General features: G+C 65.2%; 1 protein-coding gene across 1 annotated transcript in view; it reads left to right on the top strand.

Moving 5' to 3' along the window:
• Positions 1–13342, top strand: part of RET (ret proto-oncogene) — a 49969-nt gene that overhangs the window by 19098 nt on the left and 17529 nt on the right. Inside the window, exons 7-12 of the mRNA XM_016194765.2 lie at positions 2052–2313; positions 3297–3422; positions 4244–4354; positions 8710–8829; positions 9545–9801; positions 10062–10209. Of these exons, the coding sequence (XP_016050251.2) occupies positions 2052–2313; positions 3297–3422; positions 4244–4354; positions 8710–8829; positions 9545–9801; positions 10062–10209 (1024 nt within the window). The remainder of the gene's footprint in view (positions 1–2051; positions 2314–3296; positions 3423–4243; positions 4355–8709; positions 8830–9544; positions 9802–10061; positions 10210–13342) is intronic.

Raw genomic sequence — 13342 nt, 5'->3', positions numbered from 1 at the left:
CCACACAGATGTGGAAAACCAAAAGCCCGGTCTGCAGGTGTGGCTTCACGGCAATCCTCGCCAGGGAAAGACAAACACAGGGGCCTCCTCTGTTGCTCGAGCTGGCGGAACGTCCGTCTTTGGGAAATGACATGAATGAGAGAGCAGAGAGGCCCCGTGCTCCACGTCAGCCAGCACAGGAACGGTGTTCCTTTCCGGAATGTTTTCTGTTGATTATTTGATTGATTGATTGATTGATTGATGGAGACAGCCAGAAATCCAGAGGGAAGGGGGAGATAGAGAGGGAGAGAGACAGAGAGACCCCTGCACCACTCGAGAAGCTTCCCACTGCGGGAAGGGCCGCGCGTCCCTGTGTGTGGTCGCCAGCTGCGCCGCTGCCCGCACCCTCTGGAATGCCTCTCACAGCACCTCTGAAGGTCGCTTGACAAAGAGCAGTGGACACACACGCCCCAGCCATGCTCCCCTGAGGCCCGCTGTGGAGGCAGTCTCTCCGGGACTTGTCTTCAGAACTGTCCCCGTTACCCCGGGGGTTGCCCATGTCTGTGGTTGCTTCCGTCACTTCAAGCCAGCACACACCTGGGGCCCCTCCACACACACTCACGCCCCCTGACTTGCCTCCCAGCCTTTATGGAGACAGAGGACGGGTACAGCAGGGTGACGGGCTGGGGGGCCCGGGGGGCAGGCACCGATGGGGGCAGGTCACCTGTGCACCCTCACTTCAGAGACCCTGGGCCCCAGGTGCCCGTGCTGCTCCTCGCCGGACGCTTACCCCTCGTGCCGTTTTTGTGATTTTAGCTGAGGGCAGTGACCTGGGTGGGTCTGGAGACTCCCAGAGGGTGGGAGTCCCGGGAGACGGGCCTCAGGTGCTGGGCGTGGGAGCCGAGGGTCTGGGTCCTGAACAGCTGGCGGGGGCCTCCGTGTGACCCACGTGGTCGGGGCCCCCACCCCAGGCCCTCGCCCTCCAGTCACTGCAGCCCTGACCAATCCACGTGGCCGAGGGTCCCCGTGCCGGCACGGCCAGCCTCACGCCCCCGGTCCTCACAGAGTAGGTGGCCGCGCCACACAGGTCCCGCGGCTGGAGTGATGCTCTGGGTGGGGCGTGTCCACCCCAATGCAGGTGCCAAGGCAGGTGGGAGGGAGCCGGCCGGCCCTTGTGCTGCATGAGTGAGCGTGAGTGAGAGCGTGAATGAGCGAGCATGAGTGAACCTGAGTGTGAGTGAGCGTGAGTGAGAGCGTGAGCCTGAGTGTGAGTGAGCGTGAGTGTGAGTCTTGAGTGAGAGCGTGAGCCTGAGTGTGAGTGAGCGTGAGTGTGAGTCTTGAGTGAGAGCGTGAGTGAGCGAGCATGAGTGAGCCTGAGTGAGCCTGAGTGAGAGTGAGCGTGAGTGTGAGTGAGCGTGAGTGAGAGTGAGTGTGCGTGTGAGTGAGCCTGAGTGAGAGCGTGAGCCTGAGTGTGAGTGAGCGTGAGTGTGAGTCTTGAGTGAGAGCGTGAGTGAGCCTGCGTGAGCCTGAGTGAGCGTGAGTGAGCCTGAGTGAGAGTGAGTGAGTGTGAATGAGCAAGTGAGTGTGCGTGTGAGTGAGCCTGAGTGAAAGCGTGAGCCTGAGTGTGAGTGAGCGTGAGTGTGAGTCTTGAGTGAGAGCGTGAGTGAGCCTGCGTGAGTGTGAGTGAGCCTGCGTGAGCCTGAGTGTGAGTGAGAGCGTGAGTGAGCCTGCGTGAGTATGAGTGAGCCTGCGTGAGTGTGAGTGAGCCTGCGTGAGCCTGAGTGAGCGTGAGTGAGCCTGAGCGTGAGTGAGAGTGTGAGTGAGAACGTGAGTGAGCCTGCGTGAGCAGGGCCGAGAGTCCACAGGCCAGTGGAGTCCCCCCTCTGGGAGCAGCCGCGGAAGCCGCCTAGGTGCCCCGTGTCGCCCCAGTTGGGGGGGGGGGGGGGGACTGGTGGTGCGAGGACGCCCAGCCAGGTCGGGACAGGACGGGGCGGGCAGGTGCCGGGTCCGTAGAGGACGGGGCTCGAGGGGTCGGCCGCCCCGCCCCACGTGGCCTCCGTGTGCCTGCGCAGGTGGGCAGAGTCTGTGTGGAGCACTGCCGGCAGTTCAGCGGGATCCACGTGCAGTACCGGCTGCAGCTGTCCGGCGCCACCAACTGCAGCGCCCTGGGGGTGGTCACCTCGCCGGAGGACACCTCGGGGATCCTGTTCGTGAACGACACGGAGGCCCTGCGGCGGCCAGAGTGCGCCCAGCTCCGGTACACGGTGGTGGCCGTTGACCGTCCCACCCGCAGGCAGTCTCAGGCCTCGCTGCTTGTGGCCCTGGAGGGGACAGGTGAGTGCAGGGCCCTCGAGAGGTGGGCGGCCAGGCAGCCGAGCGCTTCCCCACGCCTCCCTCCCTCAGGTCTCAGGCTGTGAGGGCTTCTTGTCCCCCTGCCTCTCTTCTGCTCACGCGGCACACTGGCTGCCGCCTCTGTCTGGTCGTCTGCCCCTCTGGGCGGGAAAGGCCAGCAGGCAGCATTCGGCATGTGCGGTGAGATCAGGCTTTCTTTATGTATGTACATTTACGAAAGAGGAGATGCAGAGAGCTCTGGCTTATGGTGGTACTGGGGACTGGACCTGGGGCCTCAGAACCACAGGCGCGGGGGGGGGGGGGGGGAGGGGGAGAGTTTGTTTTCATTTTCCCCAGAGCCCTGCTCAGCTCCGGCTGATGGTGGTTTGGGGGATTGAACCTGGGACTTTGGAGCCTCTCTGCACGGCCCTGATGCTCCCCGGGCCTCAGTCTCTGTTTACAAACAGCCGTGCGGCCACTGGGCCAAGCTGGTGGCGCTCGGGCCCCAGAAACTGGGAGCCGGTCGCCTCTCACCACCTTGCTGACTCCCGCCCAGAGCAGCTGGGGTGCTGCTGAGCCCTGGAGTTCGGGAGGGGGAGGGGTGTCTGTCTGAACAGTTGGCTCCAAGACTGACATCTGGGTGGGGGAAGGTGTCTGCTCAAGGTCCCGGGTTCAAGTCCCCGGTCCCCACGTGTAGGGGAGTCTCTCTCCATCCTGTGACATGAAGGGCGGGGAGAGAGAAAGAGCCTGATCCCGCCCACTCTTGGACCCAGGCTAGACTGGGCATCCGTGCCCTTCCTTCCCAGCCCCGCACCCTGCCCGGCACCCTGCCCTGCTCCATAGCCCATCAGTCCCCGGTGCCGTCTCCCCCGTGCCCCGGGCTCTGCCAGGGAGGAGGGGCGGCCCAGCCAGCGCTGCCCACGCCCCATCTGAGGTGCAGGCCGGACGACACCCAGACCGGCTCTGACCTGCTCTGTCACCCCCAGATGTGGCTGAGGATCTGAGCTGCCCCCTGTCCTGCGCGGCGAGCAAGAGGAGGAGCAGGTGTGAGGACTGCGGCGGCCTGGGCTCTCCGGCAGGCAGGTGCCAGTGGAGGCAGGGAGACGGCAAAGGTAGGCGGCCCACAGCAGGAGACCCTGGTGGTGGCGGGTGGACGGGCGTTAAGGTCCCGCAGCGGCGGTTCCCCCACTGCGGCTGGCGGTGCGTCAGAACAGGACGTGGGCTGGGGCTGGGCGGCGGTGCACCTGGTACTGAACAAGGAGCCCAGCACGGATCTGGGTTCGAGCCCCCGTCTCCACCTTCAGGGCGAAGCAGGGCTACAGGGGTCTGTCTCTCCCTCTCCGTCTTCCCTTCTCTCTCCATTTCTCTCTGTCCTGTCCAATAAAATGGAGAAGGTGTTCTCCAGGAGCAGTGGGTTCGTAGTGCTGGCACCAAGCCCCAGTGACAACCCTGGAGGGAAAGCTAAATTAAAAAATGAAGTAAGAACAGGCGGTGGGCAGCACAAGGACACGAGGCCGTTCACCTCCGTGGGAGCCCCGCGCCCAAGGCTGGACTCGCGTGGGCTTGGGAAGCTCTGGGCCAACCCCGGGATGAGCAGGGAAAAAAACTGCGGGGAGGCCCGGCGAGGGCTAGGCAGCACCCAGCTCTCTGCACCCCACCCTCTGCCACCAGGACCCCAGTCCTGTCTGACCTTGGAAGGACCTCCCCCACTTTTGGCCTCCTGGACTGCCCACCCTTGCCCTCAGCACCCATGTCTCCCATGCACTTACGATCCCTAAGGACTCCTTGGGTGGGGTGCCCGGCTAGATGGGTCCCTCCTTGGGCCCTGGGGTGGCACTGTCAGCTGGCTGTGTGGGTGCCTCCCTCGGGGAGAGACTTGCTGGGGGCCCTCGGCTCTGGCCGCTGACGGTGACAGCCTGGCTGTGTGCTACAGGAATCTCCAGAAACTTCTCCACCTGCTCTCCCAGCATCAAGACCTGCCCCAATGGCCACTGTGACGCCGTGGAGAGCAAAGACGCCAGCATCTGCCCTCAGGACTGCCTCCGTAAGCGGCCCACACCTGCCCACCTGGCACCTGAGGGGGGACCAGCCATCCTGGGGTGGGTGGCAGGGGCTGCCCGCCCCTGCTTGGCAGCCAGGCTGGTCTGGCTGTCAGCCCTGTGTGCTTATCAGCCTCTCTCCCACTTCACTGAAATAAAGGCCCTTGGCCCAGGGCCCCGGAGCATGGCACACCCAGTTAAGTGTACGTGCAAGGCCCCGGGTTTGAGCCCCTGGCTCCCCACCTGCAGGGGAGAGGCTTCACAGGCGGCAAAGCAGGTTTGCAGGGGTCCCATCTGTCTCCCTCTGTCTCCTCTCCTCTCTCAATTTCTCTCTGTAAGAGCCAAATAAATAAACGAAGAAGAAATGGCCGCCAGGAGGCTATATGGTCTCACAGCACCAGCACAAAGCCCCAGAAATACCCCTGGAGGCAAAAAAAAAAAAAAAAAAAAAACTTGCCTCAAAATTGGAAGCTGGTGGCCTGACCCATACTTGCCAACTCCACTCTAGTCAGTGGGCCAACTCACAAGAGTGCAGCTCCCGGCCACCCTACCTATTCTCTGTTCTGAAATCCAGCCTCATGTGGGCATGGAGGGTGAGGGGTCTGTCTGTCAGGCCCTGGACATGGAGGGTGAGGTGTCTGTCTGCCAGGCCCTGGACATGGAGGTTGAGGTATCTGTCTGCCAGGCCCTGGGCTGGAGGATGAGGAGTCTGTCAGGGCCCTGGGCATGGAGGGTGAGGTGTCTGTCAGGGCCCTGGGCATGGAGGGTGAGGGGTGTGTCTGCCAGGCCCTGGGCATGGAGGGTGTGGTGTCTGTCAGGGCCCTGGGCATGGAGGGTGAGGGGTGTGTCTGCCAGGCCCTGGGCATGGAGGGTGAGGTGTCTGTCAGGCCCTGGGCATGGAGGGTGAGGGGTGTGTCTGCCAGGCCCTGGGCATGGAGGGTGAGGTGTCTGTCAGGGCCCTGGGCATGGAGGGTGAGGGGTCTGTCAGGCCCTGGGCATGGAGGGTGAGGGGTCTGTCTGCCAGGCCCTGGGCATGGAGGGTGAGGTGTCTGTCTGCCAGGCCCTGGGCATGGAGGGTGACGGGGTCTGTCTGCCAGGCCCTGGGCATGGAGGGTGAGGGGTCTGTCAGGCCCTGGGCATGGAGGGTGAGGGGTGTGTCTGCCAGGCCCTGAGCATGGAGGGTGAGGGGTCTGTCAGGCCCTGGGCATGGAGGGTGAGGTGTCTGTCTGCCAGGCCCTGGGCATGGAGGGTGAGGGGGTTTGTCTGTCAGGACCTGGGCATGGAGGGTGAGGGGCTCTGTCTGCCAGGCCCTGGGCATTTAGGGTGAGGAGTCTGTCAGGCCCTGGACATGGAGGGTGAGGGGTCTGTCAGGCCCTGGGCATGGAGGGTGAGGTGTCTGTCTGCCAGGCCCTGGACATGGAGGGTGAGGGGTCTGCCAGGCCCTGGGCATGGAGGGTGAGGGGTCTGTCAGGCCCTGGGCATGGAGGGTGAGGTGTCTGCCAGGCCCTGGGCATGGAGGGTGAGGTGTCTGCCAGGCCCTGGGCATGGAGGGTGAGGTGTCTGTGCCTGGCCCTGGGCATGGAGGGTGAGGGGTCTGTCTGCCAGGCCCTGGGCATGGAGGTTGAGGTGTCTGTCTGCCAGGCCCTGGGCATGGAGGGTGAGGTATCTGTCTGCCAGGCCCTGGGCATGGAGGGTGAGGTGTCTGTCTGCCAGGCCCTGGACATGGAGGGTGAGGGGTCTGCCAGGCCCTGGGCATGGAGGGTGAGGGGTCTGTCAGGCCCTGGGCATGGAGGGTGAGGTGTCTGCCAGGCCCTGGGCATGGAGGGTGAGGTGTCTGCCAGGCCCTGGGCATGGAGGGTGAGGTGTCTGTGCCTGGCCCTGGGCATGGAGGGTGAGGGGTCTGTCTGCCAGGCCCTGGGCATGGAGGTTGAGGTGTCTGTCTGCCAGGCCCTGGGCATGGAGGGTGAGGTATCTGTCTGCCAGGCCCTGGGCATGGAGGGTGAGGGGTCTGTCTGCCAGGCCCTGGGCATGGAGGGTGAGGTGTCTGTCTGCCAGGCCCTGTGCATGGAGTGTGAGGTGTCTGTTTGTCAGGCCCTGGGCATGGAGGGTGAGGGGTCTGTCAGGCCCTGGGCATGGAGGGTGAGGGGGTCTGTCTGTCAGGCTCTGGGCATGGAGGGTGAGGGGTCTGTCCTGGCCCTGGGCATGGAGGGTGAGAGGTTTGTCAGGCCCTGGGCATGGAGGGTGAGGAGTCTGTCTGCCAGGCCCTGGGCATGGAGGGTGAGGTGTGTTTGTCAGGCCCTGGGCATGGAGGGTGAGGGGTCTGTCAGGCCCTGGCCATGGAGGGTGAGGGGGTCTGTCTGTCAGGACCTGGGCATGGAGGGTGAGGGGTCTGTCAGGCCCTGGGCATGGAGGGTGAGGGGTCTGTCAGACCCTGGGCATGGAGGGTGAGGAGTCTGTCTGCCAGGCCCTGGGCATGGAGGGTGAGGGGGTCTGTCTGTCAGGCCCTGGGCATGGAGGGTGAGGGGGTCTGTCTGTCAGGCCCTGGGCATGGAGGGTGAGGGGTCTGTCAGGCACTAGGCATGGAGGGTGAGGGGTCTGTCTGTCAGGCCCTGGGCATGGAGGGTGAGGGGGTCTGTCTGTCAGGCCCTGGGCATGGAGGGTGAGGGGTCTGTCTCTCAAGCCCTGGGCAGAGGGTGAGGGGTCTGTCAGTGCCCTGGGCATGGAGGGTGAGGGGTCTGTCAGGCCCTGGGCAGGGAGGGTGAGGGGTCTGTCTGTCAGGCCCTGGGCATGGAGGGTGAGGGGTCTATCTGTCAGGCCCTGGGCATGGAGGGTGAGGGGTCTGTCTGTCAGGGCCCTGGGCATAGAGGGTGAGGGGTGTGTCTGCCAGGCCCTGGGCATGGAGGGTGAGGGGTCTGTCTGCCTGGCCCTGGGCATGGAGGGTGAGGGGTCTGTCAGGGCCCTGGGCATGGAGGGTGAGGGGTCTGTCTGCCTGGCCCTGGGCATGGAGGGTGAGGTGTCTGTCTGCCAGGCCCTGGGCATGGAGGGTGAGGTGTCTGTCTGCCAGGCCCTGGACATGGAGGGTGAGGTGTCTGTCTGCCAGGCCCTGGGCATGGAGGGTGAGGGGGTTTGTCTGTCGGGCCCTGGGCATGGAGGGTGAGGTGTCTGTCTGCCAGGCCCTGGACATGGAGGGTGAGGTGTCTGTCTGCCAGGCCCTGGGCATGGAGGGTGAGGGGGTTTGTCTGTCAGGACCTGGGCATGGAGGGTGAGGGGGTCTGTCTGTCAGGCCCTGGGCATGGAGGGTGAGGTGTCTGTCTGCCCGGCCCTGGGCATGGAGGGTGAGGTGTCTGTCTGCCAGGCCCTGTGCATGGAGTGTGAGGTGTCTGTCTGTCAGGCCCTGGGCATGGAGGGTGAGGGGGTCTGTCTGTCAGGCCCTGGGCATGGAGGGTGAGGGGGTCTGTCTGTCAGGCCCTGGACATGGAGGGTGAGGTGTCTGTCTGCCAGGCCCTGGACATGGAGGGTGAGGTGTCTGTCTGCCAGGCCCTGGACATGGAGGGTGAGGGGGTCTGTCTGCCAGGCCCTGGGCATGGAGGGTGAGGTGTCTGTCTGCCAGGCCCTGGGCATGGAGGCTGAGGTGTCTGTCTGCCAGGCCCTGGGCATGGAGGGTGAGGTGTCTGTCAGGCCCTGGGCATGGAGGGTGAGGTGTCTGTCTGCCAGGCCCTGGGCATGGAGGGTGAGGGGTCTGTCTGCCAGGCCCTGGGCATGGAGGGTGAGGGGGTCTGTCTGTCAGGCCCTGGGCATGGAGGGTGAGGGGGTCTGTCTGTCAGGCCCTGGGCATGGAGGGTGAGGTGTCTGTCTGTCAGGCCCTGGGCATGGAGGGTGAGGTGTCTGTCTGTCAGGCCCTGGGCATGGAGGGTGAGGGGGTCTGTCTGTCAGGCCCTGGGCATAGAGGGTGAAGGGTCTGTCTGTCAGGCCCTGGGCATGGAGGGTGAGGGGGTCTGTCTGTCAGGCCCTGGGCATGGAGGGTGAGGTGTCTGTCTGCCTGGCCCTGGGCATGGAGGGTGAGGTGTCTGTCTGCCAGGCCCTGGGCATGGAGGGTGAGGTGTCTGTCTGCCAGGCCCTGGGCATGGAGGGTGAGGTGTCTGTCTGCCAGGCCCTGGGCATGGAGGGTGAGGTGTCTGTCTGTCAGGCCCTGGGCATTTAGGGTGAGGTGTCTGTCTCCTGTGAGGCCTGAGAGCTGACTTGGGGGCGGGGGGTTGTGGCTCAGACCCACTGTCCTCTCTGACCCTTGTGCCAACATCAGCTTCTTACACCCGGGTGTCCTGGGCAGTGCTGGGCTCTGAGTGGCCGCTCCTGTCACCAGGGGGCAGCATCATCGGTGGCCATGAGCCCGGTGAGCGCCGGGGGATCAAAGCTGGCTTCGGCACCTGCAGCTGCTTCCCAGATAAGAAGAAGTGCTTCTGTGAGCAGGAAGACAGCCAGGGTGAGTGGGTGGCGCGCTGGCCACTGGGCCCGTCCTGTAGGGCCACCTCCCTGAGCCAGGTAAGGGTCAGAAGGGCAGGAAGTGCAGCTCAGGTCCCTGGTCCCCCCTCCAAACTCTGGTTCCTGCCCCGTGTGTGCGTGTGACGTGTGTGAGTGAGCATGTCGTGTGCGTGAGTGTGTGTGTGTTGTGTGTGTGTGCATGTTATGAGTGTGTGTGTGCATGTGTGTGCACGTGCCAAGGGTGTGGGTAAGAGCCCTGTGCACCTGCATGCAGGCCAAGGCTCTGTGAGGAAGCAAAGGCTGCAGCCTGAGGCCTCAGGGTTCAAATCCTCATCCCCTCCCTTAGCTGGGCTTAGAGGCTCACTGGGAGCCTCCCTTCAGTCCAGGCCAGAGCCGCAGGGTCACTCAGAGCTGCAGGGTCACCCAGAGCCGCAGGGTCACTCAGCCGCAGGGTCACTCAGCCGCAGGGTCACTCAGAGCTGCAGGGTCACTCAGAGCCGCAGGGTCACTCAGAGCTGCAGGGTCACCCAGAGCCGCAGGGTCACTCAGCCGCAGGGTCACTCAGCCGCAGGGTCACCCAGAGCCGCAGGGTCACTCAGAGCCGCAGGGTCACTCAGCCGCAGGGTCACTCAGAGCCGCAGGGTCACTCAGAGCCGCAGGGTCACTCAGCCGCAGGGTCACCCAGAGCAGCGCAGCCCTCACGCCCCTGTCCGCAGACGCCCTGTGTGACGAGCTCTGCCGGACGGTCGTCGCGGCGGCCGTGCTCTTCTCCTTCGTCGTGTCCGTGCTGCTGTCCACCTTCTGCGTCCACCGCTACCACAGGGGCGCCCACAAGCCGCCCATCGCCTCGGCCGAGATGACCTTCCGCCGGCCGGCCCAGCCCTTCCCCGTCAGCTACGCCTCGCCGGGCGCCCGCCGGCCCTCGCTGGACTCCCTGGAGAACCAGGTCTCCGTGGACGCCTTCAAAATCCCGGTAGGCGGCGCCGGGACGCCCGAGAGCAGAGCGACGGCCGCTGGGGGAGGCCCGGCCCGGCCCGGCCCGGAGGCAGGCGGCGGCTCTGGCCTGCATTCCCCGTCTCCGCCTCGCCTTGTCTCTGTGGGGAGCCGGTCAGGGGCTGGGCGGGCGGGGAGGCCCTGGGCGGCGCTGCTTCCCGGGACGGGACGCTTCTCCCCGCAGGCGGGCCTGGAGCCGCTCTCCGGACCCTCGCCCTGACCCTCCCCCTTGCCCCGCAGGAGGACCCCAAGTGGGAGTTCCCTCGGAAGAACCTGATTCTCGGGAAGACTCTGGGGGAAGGCGAGTTTGGGAAGGTGGTTCAGGCGACCGCCTTCCGGCTCAAGGGCAAAGCCGGTCACTCCACGGTCGCCGTGAAGATGCTGAAAGGTACCTCAGGTGGCTGAGCGCCTCAGGCTGCGGGCTGGGGGCAGAGCGGGGTCTGGGGGCAGAGCGGGGTCTGGGGGCAGAGCGGGGGGGACTGGGGGCAGAGCGGGGGTCTGGGGGCAGAGCGGGGGGGACTGGGGGCAGAGCGGGGTCTGGGGGCAGAGCGGGGGGGACTGGGGGCAGAGCGGGGGTCTGGGGGCAGAGCGGGGGGGACTGGGGGCAGAGCGGGGGTCTGGGGGCAGAGCGGGGGGGTCTGGGGGCAGAGCGGGGGTCTGGGGGCAGAGCGGGGGTCTGGGGGCAGAGCGGGGGGGACTGGGGGCAGAGCGAGGGGGTCTGGGGGCAGAGCGGGGGTCTGGGGGCAGAGCGGGGGTCTGGGGGCAGAGCCAGGGGTCTGGGGGCAGAGCCGGGGGCTGGGGGCAGAGCGGGGGTCTGGGGGCAGAGCGGGGGGTCTGGGGGCAGAGCGGGGGTCTGGGGGCAGAGCGGGGGTCTGGGGGCAGAGCCGGGGGTCTGGGGGCAGAGCCGGGGGCTGGGGGCAGAGCGGGGGGTCTGGGGGCAGAGCGGGGGTCTGGGGGCAGAGCGGGGGTCTGGGGGCAGAGCCGGGGATCTGGGGGCAGAGCCGGGGGCTGGGGGCAGAGCGGGGGGTCTGGGGGCAGAGCGGGGGGTCTGGGGGCAGAGCGGGGGGTCTGGGGGCAGAGCCGGGGTCTGGGGGCAGAGCGGGGGTCTGGGGGCAGAGCCGGGGGCTGGGGGCAGAGCGGGGGGCTGGTGGGGGCAGAGCCGGAGGTCTGGTGGCAGAGCCGGGGTCTGGGGGCAGAGCCGGGGTCTGGGGGCAGAGCGGGGGTCTGGGGGCAGAGCGGGGGTCTGGGGGCAGAGCCGGGAGTCTGGGGGCAGAGCGGGGGGGCTGGGGGCAGAGCGGGGGTCTGGGGGGGCAGAGCCGGGGGTCTGGGGGCAGAGCCGGGGGTCTGGGGGCAGAGCGGGGGTCTGGGGGCAGAGCGGGGGTCTGGGGGCAGAGCCGGGGGTCTGGGGGCAGAGCCGGGGGTCTGGGGGCAGAGCGGGGGTCTGGGGGCAGAGCCGAGGGTCTGGGGGCAGAGCCGCGAGTCTGGGGGCTGGGGGCAGAGTGGGGGGCTGGGGGCAGAGCGGGGGGGTCTGGGGGCAGAGCGGGGGGCTGGGGGGGCAGAGCGGGGGTCTGGGGGCAGAGCGGGGGTCTGGGGGCAGAGCGGGGGGTCTGGGGGCAGAGCGGGGGGTCTGGGGGCAGAGCGGGGGCTCTGGGGGCAGAGCCGGGAGTGTGGGGGCAGAGCGGGGGGCTGGGGGCAGAGCCGGGAGTCTGGGGGCAGAGCGGGGGGCTGGGGACAGAGCGGGGGGCTGGGGGGGCAGAGCCGGGGGTCTGGGGGCAGAGCCGGGGGTCTGGGGGCAGAGCCGGGGGGCTGGGGGCAGAGCCGGGAGTCTGGGGGCTGGGGGCAGAGCCGGGGGCCTGGGGGCAGAGCGGGGGGCTGGGGGGTCAGAACCTGGCTGGGGGGCTAGTGCTGGGGGCTGGGGGCCAGTGCCGGGGGGCTGGGGTGGCAGAGCCAGGCGGCTGGGGTGGCAGAGCCGGGCTGGGGGCAGAGCCGGGCTGGGCCTGCACCTTCCTCAAGGGCCTCAGGCTGCTGTGCTCCCTGCTTCCCCTCTTCTGAAGCTTCCCCTGCACGTGGGGACTGGGGACTTGAACCTGGGTCCTTGTGTTTTGTAGCACGTGCACTCGACCAGGTGCGCCACCACCTGGTCCTCCTCCCGCTCCCGTTTTTTACTTTTTTGAATTTATTATTTTAAAGTTAACTATCAAATGCACAGAATAATTGCAAAGGCACAAACATATTAGTATTCCTAGTCTCCAAGTGCTGGCACAGAAAGACCTTTGCCTTATCCTTCTCTCTGTATTACCTCCCGCCCCACCCCATACACACAATTCCCTGAAATTTTGAGAACCAGGAGCAGGCGTGCCTCCCTCCAGTGCCGAATACCTCCGTGTGTATTTCCTGAAAGCAAAGCGTATTTCCTTTCTACTCCAAACTACAATAGAGTTGGGATGAGTAGAATCTCCTGTCTTCTTTGGAAACATGACTAATTTTTTTAAAACTTGTATTTTTTTATGGAGACAAGTTGAAAGAGACAGAGAGACAGAGACACCAGCACCCCTGCTTCCCCACCTGTGAAGCCTGGCGTCTGAACCTGGGTCCTCACACAGGGAGGGCCACCTGCCAGCCCCTCTCTGAGCACCCAACTGCATTTTCACTGCTGAGTTTTACGTCATTTTCAACATTCGGGACTTTTGACAGCGTGCAAATACCTCCTCATACCTGGTGGTTCGTCTCATCCTCGTGGGAGTGTCTCCCACCGTGTAGAAGAAGTCTCTCAGCCTGATGGAAGACCCTTCACTTACCTGGGGCTTCTCGTGCCACTGCAGCCACAGAGCTGAAGTCAAGGAGACTGTTTTGATGGGGTTTTGCTTTGTTTTGTTTTGTTTTGTTTTCTGTGTATTTTTTTTTCCTCTTCTCTCTGGGTCCTGATGGAGTCGGGGATCAGATCCCTCTGCTCATTTTCCCCTGACATTTCTCCTCCTCTGGGAGCCTGGACCCAAATTCTTTATGGGGAGCAGAAGGTGGGAGTTCTGGCTTCTATCATTGCTTCTCCGCTGGACGTGGGTGTTGGCAGGTGGACCCACACCCCCAGCCTGTGTCTGTCTGTCCCTAGTGGGGCAGGGCTCTGGGGAGGGGAGGCTTCAGGACACATGGATGAGGGCGTCTGCCTGGGAGGTCAGGATGGCATCATGGTAGCACCTGCAGCTTGGTGGTTGAAAAGCAGTCAGATATAAAGCAGGACAAATTGTTTAATAATCCGGAACCAAAAAGTAGGACTAGAACAGATGAGATTAGAGATCTAGTGTGGAGAGAAGCTATCAAGTCTATTTTAGGGATGTACCTAGGGGCCCGTGCCAGTCTGCCCCGTTGACTCCTTGCATCCGTACCCCTTGGGGCCCTGGTGAGGACGCTACCTTTAAGGACAAGTCCCTGCCTCGGGACCCCTGCCTTGCTTAGTCTCCGGTCGCCCCAGTGGGTCTGCTCTGCGCTCCTGACCAGTCAGTCGTGCCACTAGTTTGGTTCTG

Source organism: Erinaceus europaeus, chromosome 1 (genome assembly GCF_950295315.1).
Source record: "Erinaceus europaeus chromosome 1, mEriEur2.1, whole genome shotgun sequence".
In the NCBI taxonomy this organism is placed as follows: domain Eukaryota; kingdom Metazoa; phylum Chordata; class Mammalia; order Eulipotyphla; family Erinaceidae; genus Erinaceus; species Erinaceus europaeus.
The sequence above is the reverse complement of the archived record's forward strand: the minus strand, read 5'-3'. Positions and strand labels throughout refer to the sequence as shown.